Genomic DNA, 9,644 nt, shown 5'->3' with positions numbered 1-9,644 from the left:
ACTGATGCATCCTGAAATGTATGGTTAAGTTCTCCAGTTCCTTCTTTTATTTTCTCAAGATGTTTCTTGTCATCTAGAAATTTACAATAAAACAATTATATGACTTTTAACTTAGAATTTTCATTTTACACAACTCTTATTAGCATCCAGTCTTGGGTCAAAACACTTTGTATGTGCCTTATCTAATCAATTAAAGCACCATTAGATTACAAGTGTAAAAGTGGTCAGGAACCCCCCCACCCCCCCCCCCCTTTCAAAAAAAAATCATACTCTAAATTTAAAAAGTTTGAATTCTTATTGTAAATTTACCAAAATTAGGTTTTATCCCCTTCCCTGCCATTAGCTAAAGATACAGAAAAAAACATATTTTTCTTGCAAGTTTTATTAATTTTAGTTTTATGCATCATAAGCAGATCTAGAAGGGGTAGCAGTTCTTCCATAGAGCAGTCTGAGAGGAAGTTTGCTTATTTCCCTCGGCTGTCATGTTGTAGGTCAATAGGCCTATGAATTTTTTGATAAACTAGCTTATCTATAATTAATGTATGTTACTTTGGTTGGATCCCCACTCAAAGCAAAGTTTGGCAAAGTCTTCATTTAAAAAAAGGCATAATAATTTAACAAATAGAGTAACATCTACCGACAGATATCTGATTAAATGATTAAATCAGTGATTGCCTACCGTTTTTTGTAACTCACCACTAATCTCTGAAGTTATGGCTGCAAAGTAGATTTATCCTCTGAATAAATATATTCTTCCTTCTTCGTATTCTGATATTTCCTTAAGAGGCTGACAAAGAATGACTACGCTAATTATAATACTTTAACATCGATCCTCCTACTCTATCATTCACATTTCCAACGTCTTGCGCGTTTCAAGTTTGCGCCTTTTGTCTTGACGGTACAGTACGGATAAGACATATAATTTTTTAGTTGTAAATAAATATATGACGTGTTTTAACGAAGATTACGAAGTTTTTTCTTAATTGTTTCAGTTTCTCACAACTTGCTTTAATTTTGACATTAGAAAAAATTCGGTCGAACAAAGTACGTTGCGTCGTGAAAAATAAGATTATTTAAAGCACATTTTCAATGTAACTGGTTAATTAAAATAATAAAGGAACATAGGTAATTTAATAAAAAAAAAATTGCTGGCTATCATGATGCAGTGTTTGTTTAATTATAATCAAAACACGAAATGTATACAGATTTCATGATTTATATTTTTTAGATAGTAGATAAATGAAAAATTATCAGGTCCAGTACAAAGTCTATTAACTAATAGCTACGTAGGTATTTAAACCTACCCAAAGTAGCTATTTTTACCTACTTTTTGCATTACTTGCATTTTGTGGGCAAACGGCTGAATGGCGCAACATGGTGAGTACCAAATTTCTAAATGCAGTCACACTGATGATGAATACAACAAAATTTTGGCCACAAATTGATTACGTCGTAAATTAACAATTTTGCATTAATTACTATTAATAGCTACGTAGGTAGAAATAGTCTTTGGACTGGACCTGATTATACCATGGGCTTGTTCAACACTGCATTTGCATGCAAAAGTTGTATTATGGGAGTTATGAGTGTTTTCTGGCAATCGCTTGTGTCAATTAAGTCTTCATGAAAATTCATGAACATTCATTACCTTGAACTAAACGTTTTTTTCTGTTTTTAAACTGAAAATTACCTATATTCATATATATTCATCATTTGTTCATGAACTACATTTTATGAATATATTCATGAATAAAATTCATCAACCATCTTTATGAACCAGTCATGAACCAGTCATGAATACATCATGAATTTTCATGAACGATTCATCAAAGTTCCTGAAATTATGAATTTCATCTCGCAGGGGTAGGGCGGGGCCACAATAGGTATTACAAGGGGGAAGTCTGGTAATGAACAGCATGGCCAAAGTTACTCAGGTGAGCGATGTGGCCCATGGGCCTCTTGTTGTGTGATATAATGTAATTCACATACCTTCAACTATAAATTGATTAAGATGGTAAATTTCTAAATATTGCTTGATGTCATCAAATTACCATGTGGTTTCTTGTTTCACTTTGTAATCATAATGACTACAATGGCAGTATACTATTGTATATTGGGTAAAATTGGCATGAAGAATATTTGGTGAATTTGGTATCAAAAAGGAGTTTGATATATTGGTATTTTATATTTTGGTGGATTTTCATGTTTATACTCTTTGTAATAACACTGTTTAAACTATATGGAAATGTTGGCACTTTATATAAAAACAACTTTTGCAGCACTCCAAAATTACCCGATATGCTGTATTCTTTCAGACTTCAATTTATACACAGAGTGAGTTTCATTTACCATCTAAATTCACATTGTCCATACATTGCACTGATGACACTCGTCCTCTTTGCTCCTGAGGTAACTAAATTGTAGATGTATTTGCAGTCAAAAACCTTATTAATATATTTAACAAGAAAACATTGATGTTTCCATCAATTATCGCCCGGGAAATAAATGAAGTAAAATATCATGATTTTGTTTTATTTAGACGTACCTGTAATTCCTATATTCTTAAATTTAGACTTGAGGCAAGGTACCTTTTTGTGAAAATAAAACTTAAGTGAATGGTCTTTTTTACATTTATAGTCCTAGAGATTAATCTGTCAACTCGTTAATCAAGCAGATTGATCTCCCAGATTGAATGCAATTGATTTCGTAGTCCTGTAAATTGTCTTGGTCATCAAACCGCTTTGATTTGTGTGATAAAGGCATGCGTCTGAATGATCAAGACTATAGTCGAGAACTCAAGACTTAATACAGCTATTTCTTTGAAATATGTATAATATGTATAGCATCTGAATGCTGGTAGTTTTTAATGTGCAAATAATTAATTTATAAAATTAATAAATCACAGAATCTAAGTTCACTGTACAAGGAAATTTTTATCCCCCTGTCAGTCGTTATGTCAGTCAGTAGACCAAGTGTTGTGCAATCAGTATCTTGAGAACCCTTTGCATCACAGACAACAAATTTTGACCCCTATTGATGATGAGGTCACAAGGTCAAAAGCCAAGGGTCAAACTACTCTGGATATATGAAAATATTGTCTGATCAATATCTCAGGAACCGTTTGCTTGATAGACATCAAACTTGGTACATTGGTTCCCCTTAAGAAGTAGGTGACCCCTATTGGTTTTGAGGTCAGAAGGTCAAAGGTCAGGGGTCAAATTGGACATAAAAAAATTGATTAATCAATATCTTGAGAACCCTTTGCTTGACAGAATGCAAACTTGGTACACTGGTACCCCCTGAAGGGTAAATGACCCCTTCAGATTTTGAGGTCACAAGTCAGAGATCAATTGTCAAACTTCTCTGGACATAGGGACATATTGTGTGCTCAATATCTTGAGAACCGTTTGCTTGACAAAGGTCAGACTTGGAACATAAGTTCCCCTTAAGGAGTAGATTACCCCTTCTGATTTTGAGGTCAAAGGATCAAAGGTAAAAGGGTTTAACTACTCTGGATTTAGGAAAATATTGTCAGCTCACATCTTAAGAAGCCTTTTGCTTGACAGGCATCAAACTTACTACATTAGTTCCCCTTAAGGAGTAGATGACCCTTATTGATTTTGAGGTCAAAAGGTCAAAGATGAAGGGTCAAACTGACATTGGAAGATTTTGACCACTTAATATCTGAGAACCCTTTGTGCTTCTTAAATATTTCTTGTGAAGTCAAAAAACAAATGACAAATGTATATGCACACAACTGCACATTATGATAAGTGGACTTTTTCAGGTATGCATGTACATGTTCATGCATCAGGACCTACTATGAATATGATTGCTGAAATTTGTTTGACAAAAAGAAAGAAAAATGCTACCAATCTTTCACATTATGTATTTAATGTTGTAACTGTCTGAAATCACCTGTATATATGAAACATACACATTTTAAGGCAAGTAGAATGAAAAGAGGGGTCAAAGGCCAGCCCGTAAAGGGATCGAGGCAAGACGTGCATCTTTCAGATGGTATATAAAATAAAAGTGAAATTGCAACATATACAGTAAAATTTCAGACATTGCATGAATAGTGAAGTACTTTTGTATTGTCTGATATTGAACAAAAAGGTTTAGGTGATTTTCTATTGTTTACCTTATATATTCATGTAAATCATAACATTCAGAGTGAATTTAAACCTCAATAAATCTGTTATAGTATGTTTTAAGGACTAAAGAAAAGAAAGGACTAATCACTGCTTACATATCAGAGATTATTTTAGAAAGTATGCATATTTAAACTGCACCAAGTACATAAAGACATATGTAGAATTATGAGCTGATTTTATATGAAGAAATACGAAATTCATGCATTGATGACATGATATTAGTACAGAATTATTATATGAAAGTAGCAATTAAGTCACCCATGTATTCCATGACCCTATAGTAATTCAAGGTTTCTGAGATGCAAATGTGTTTTCTTCCTTAAAATATTTTAGCTTTTTAATTCAGTTGAAAGTTGTTATGTGATACTCAGGTGTCCTATAAGGCCCACGGACCTCTTGTTCTCCCTTTAGTTTTAGTACAGATATGTAGAGCTACTGTGTCATCATAGACTTCTGGTTAATAATCAGACTCATAGAATTTAAATGTAAGCACAGAAAAAAAATGTAATTTCAGGTGAAGACGTGGTTACCTGTTGCATATGGTGAAAAAACTACCACTGATTTCAATATCACAAAATGGAAGTTTAGAAACCAGTCTGTTGAGAGATTGCTAGGACAGCATGGAGGAGAGCTTTTAGTGGAAACTAAGAAGTCTGTTATAGCAGATACAAATTTAGGAATAATTTGTGTTAAGACCATGGTTAGTAATTTTAATTAATTTTATTACTTAATGTAAGGCTTCGTGTACTTTTCTGGTCAAAGTTTGTCAATTATTCATCCATCTGTACTGGAGTACTCAGTGGAGTGGGGCCTCAGTAGGAGGTCAAAATTTTTAATGGGAAAATGAAGGGAAAAATATTTAACAGTGGTTCTATGAGAAAACCAGGTAGGGGGTCATACATGAAGTGTAACACACTTCATTGAAATTTTCACAAAAGACTCTCTAAATAAAGTAAATCCTCACAAGGGCATAGTTTTCTAAAGAAAATCACCTTTGTGTCCCATCAGGGGAGTACACCATGATGCATCCATTTCATCGTAATGCTGAGTGGGCATTTTTTGAAATACTGCTATTTTTCATCCACTGTATTTTTGTGTGTTATATAAAAATAAGACAACTGAATTATAATAATTGGAAATATATGCTATTTATTTAAGCATTGAATTGTGAATATTGGATGTTCATTGTGTCACAACAAGGACGGCTGTGCTGACAAATTGTTCAACGTGTGTTAGCACTTTATGAAACTTTCTGTGTTATGACACGATGAGCGTTCAAAATTCACAATTCATTTGTTATATTTACATTTATTGATTTCATGGAAGATTGATAAATATGGCTTCTTTGAATATATCATGCCTGTTTAACTAAATTGAGGGAGCAGCCATTACTGTTCAAGTTGAGTTTGAATTCTGATTTTCATGTATGACGTTTCATTTGCACAGCATTCAACGTTTGTGACTTCAAATTAAGTACAGTCTCTGTAAAAATCATGCAGAAGGTGATATATGAGGGTTCTCAGATTTGATGATTTCTCACACATCGTTTCCTCTTGCACAATGAACCATGTATGCAAAATAAAAAAAAATTTTGGTTCATGGTTACCATGGAAATATGGCTAAAGAAATTTCCCTGGCAACCAGTCAATTTTCAATGTGGATGGACAGAAAAATTACTTATTTTAAGGCTTGAAATGAAATGTTAATTCTGTAAGAATTTCTTTCTATTTACTGTAATTGTAAAGATAAACATTTAAAGGGTTTTTACCATGCAAAACATAAAAATTTGATTTAAAGATATGTCCGTGATACACATGGGAAATTATACTTGTTTTTTGATTTTTGCTGACTCAGCATTTTTCCTGATTTTGGTACTATTCAAGGTCTAATTATTCAAATGATGGACCTAATACAGGTGTTGGGTGTATTTCACATAAAAGCAGAGGAATTTCTCTTTTGCAATTTGAATTCAGAAGCAGCTAATTTTTGAAAATTACTATCCGTTGCCTAGCAACAAAAATGGGTGTTTTGATGAATAAAAAGAGAAAAAATATAAAATTCTGAAATTATAAATGACATATATTGTTATCTTTGACCACCAAAAGCATATTCTAAAATAAATAAAAGTGAGTCTTATTTGCAAACTACGAAACATTGTAAAATTTCTTATTTCCATGGCAACAGTAAATTCCCCATATCAACAAAGCTAGCACATAAAGTTGTATTTGCACGCTCAGGTACAGTTGTAAAGGATTCTTTAAATTTTGTCGTAAAATTGTGATGAAGCAAATTTGATGTAATAAGAGTCTAATGAAAGTATTTTTATTTACATTACCGATGGCAACAATTCTGAGCTCATAGCAACCAATATATCTTATGAAGAGTTGCGGGTCATTCTTTGTAAGCATTTCAACAGTTCTGATACTCAGAATCACAGATTTTCTGGCTATATACTCGGTACTAATTTCAAAATATAGCTAAAATACATTCTGTAATATTAAATATGTAAACGTGTCTTAAAAATTTGAAATAATATTACCATGGAAATGGGTACAAATAATTTTTTCACATACTTAGGAGTCTGCCTGGTTTTGAATGCTCTGCTTGAAAGAGAGTAATTGTTTTGTTGGAACAAAAAAATGTCAATCTGTGATTTTTCAGAGTTTTCTGGTACACTATTAAGGTCACCAATACAGAAAAAAAAAATCAAATGAATCATGCATGCCATCATCATGTCCAGATTTTATCAAACTCAAAGATTTATGATCTTTGGATGTGATTTAGATGTGGTCCATTTGTTGAAGTCCAAGTGCATTAATGCTTCCTCCTCCTGAGGTGTGTTGCATTCAAAAGAATTCTGAATTATTAGTCCCCTACCGGTGAAACCAGAGGAGACTATAGGTTTCCTCTGAGTCTGTCCGTCCGTCTGTCTGTCTGTCCGTCTGTCTGTCTGTCCCTCTGTCTGTCTGTCAGTCTGTCCCACTTGGTTTTCCGCACTTTTTTTCTAAACGCTAATAGATATTGAGCTGATTTTTGGTATGTGAGTGTATCTTGATGAGTTACAGATCAAGTTTGCATTTCGTTCTGCTTCATTGATTTTTGACTGACTTACGGCCTTTTCAATTTTTAGGGGTTTTCCACATTTTTCTTCTTAACGCTTTCAGATATTGAGCTGATTTTTGGTATGTGACTTAACCTTGATTAGTTATAGATCAAGTTTGCATTTCGTCCCGCTTCATTGATTTTTGACGGAATTATGGCATTTTCAATTCTTAACGGGAACCAGATTACACTTGCCGGTAGGGGACTAGTATTGCTAATGCAATACTCTCAGAATGCTTGTTGCATTTGCTTTCCCATGTTAAGTAACCCTCTGAGAACTGTTTAACCGGTTGTCAACCCTGACTTCTATTTTGGCATAGTACATCCAAATAATAACACTATTATATAGAATATAACTGATGATTAGGCCTACAAACAACAGTTTATTTTTATGATATTTAAAAAAATATTTAATACATTCTGTTACTTGTAAAAAAGAAAAAGTTCTGATGTACCAGCTGCACAGTTTTCATTATTACCTAACCTACTATATAAATTGTAATTGGGCATTTTGAACTGTTTCCTGATTCATTTTAACTTTTTTGCACATCATGAAACAGTCAAAACTGTTTACCCGGTCACAGAATGAACTGTTGCATGGCTGAACTAATCCATTATGACGTCATAATTAGTTTCCAGTACTTTACAGCTATAATATTGAATTATGTATAAATTGAAGCATTTTCATGGCAATAAATTTGAAATTATCACTTGAAGAGTAATCCTTATACCCATATAAATATATATTCAATTTAATATCATTTGAAAGAAGAGGCCAAGAATACCTTTTCTGAGGGAAATTTTCAAAAAATGTAGGCTCCTTTCACTCACTATAGATCTTTGCCTTTTAAAACGTCCGACTCATCGTGTTATATTCAAACCTTCAAGTCATCTTATGTCTTTTACTAAACAATACATGTATACATCAATATTATTTAGGAAATGATAACACTAAGAAATAATGCAAACTTTTGTCGATGTGTCTATATCATTACTTTAAGATATTATATAGTAGGTTAGGTAATAAAACACTTATTTCATGACAACTCGGGAAACAGTCAAACTGTTGTCCCTCGATAATGGGGAAGACCTGGGAAAACAGTTTGACTGTTCCCCTCGTAGTCATGAAATAAGTGTATACTATTGTACTTGTATCTTAAACATAATTATTAACCAGCACATGAACGGGTGCTTATGATGCCAATGTATGAAACATACTGAATTCTGTCCATGTAAAATATTTTTTCTCATTACTTGTATAATGTGAATACAATACATTTATATCAACCTTACAGATCATTTTCACACGTTTGGATTGGGAGAAGGGGCATTTGGTATGCTTGAAAAATGGTACAAAGGTGGACGATAAGAGAAGTAACATTCATTACTCAAAGCCTTACAACTTTTTAGTTAGAAAAGAACGAGAAGAAATTTTGGATACAATGTTTAATCTTGGTTTGCTCTGCAGAGTTAGAAGTTTACTTACATATCAGGAATAAGTACATACACATTTTGCCTTTTTGAGTTATAAAAGGGGCAAGGACATAGATTTGAAGCTGATATTTTTCAAAATTTTTGATATAATATCATAGCTTACCTTTTAGACTGACATTTTATGAAAGAATGTTAAAAAACTCATTTAATATCTTAAAATTATATAGGAATTTTGAGTGTGTTTGACTGCCAAACATCCTTGCATTTTTTCAAACTAAAAATCAGCCTTAGAATTAAAAAAAAAAAGTGGAAAATCTGTCATCTGTTAATAAATAATATTAAAACTATAATCAGGAAAGTCAGAATTAAAAAGCAATCCAATACACCAGTGTTGACAGTTCTTGTACAGTGATATGTACAGTGTTAGCAAAACCCACACATCCAGTAAAATGTAAACCTGAATTTTAAGATTTTGATGTAAGTTCAAATCATTGAACTGGAATTATTTCTTGAATAAGAATAGAAACTTAAAATTGTAAACAAAACGGCAATGCAACTGTGTTCATTCCCCTTTAAGTCCTTTAGTTGTGAATGGATACATTAACATGTTAATGTAAGACATGCTTTTTAGCTCACCTGAGTTTAAAGCTCAAGTGAACTTTTCTGATCACATTTTATAGGCCCAGTGTCTGTAAAATTTTTACATGTTCGACTTCTTCTCAAGAACCACTATATCAATTTTAACCAAACTTGCCACAAAGCATTGTTGGGTGAGGGGGATTTCAAATTTGTACAAATAAAGGGCTACATCCTCTTTCAAAAGGTGATAATTGAGTACTTGTCTAATGCGGTCATATTTTTGCCATGTATATATTTGCTATTTTAAGGATCCTACATAGTATTATGAGGGTTTTTAGAAAAGTTCAAGGACGAATTTTATTTTGAGCATGC

At 32.7% G+C, this 9,644-nt stretch overlaps 1 protein-coding gene across 1 annotated transcript in view; it reads left to right on the top strand.

The window, feature by feature from the left end:
* The window catches only part of LOC133175451 (uncharacterized), a 48,060-nt gene extending 39,116 nt beyond the window's left edge, over positions 1–8,944 (top strand). Inside the window, exons 4-5 of the mRNA XM_061310553.1 lie at positions 4,672–4,857; positions 8,555–8,944. Of these exons, the coding sequence (XP_061166537.1) occupies positions 4,672–4,857; positions 8,555–8,758 (390 nt within the window). The 3' untranslated portion in view covers positions 8,759–8,944. The remainder of the gene's footprint in view (positions 1–4,671; positions 4,858–8,554) is intronic.
* Positions 8,945–9,644: the final 700 nt, after the last annotated feature.

The sequence above is a fragment of the Saccostrea echinata genome, unplaced genomic scaffold, assembly GCF_033153115.1.
Source record: "Saccostrea echinata isolate AGI-Se365-2 ecotype Australia unplaced genomic scaffold, CSIRO_AGI_Sech_v1 ptg000062l, whole genome shotgun sequence".
Taxonomy (NCBI): Eukaryota; Metazoa; Mollusca; class Bivalvia; order Ostreida; family Ostreidae; genus Saccostrea; species Saccostrea echinata.
The sequence above is the reverse complement of the archived record's forward strand: the minus strand, read 5'-3'. Positions and strand labels throughout refer to the sequence as shown.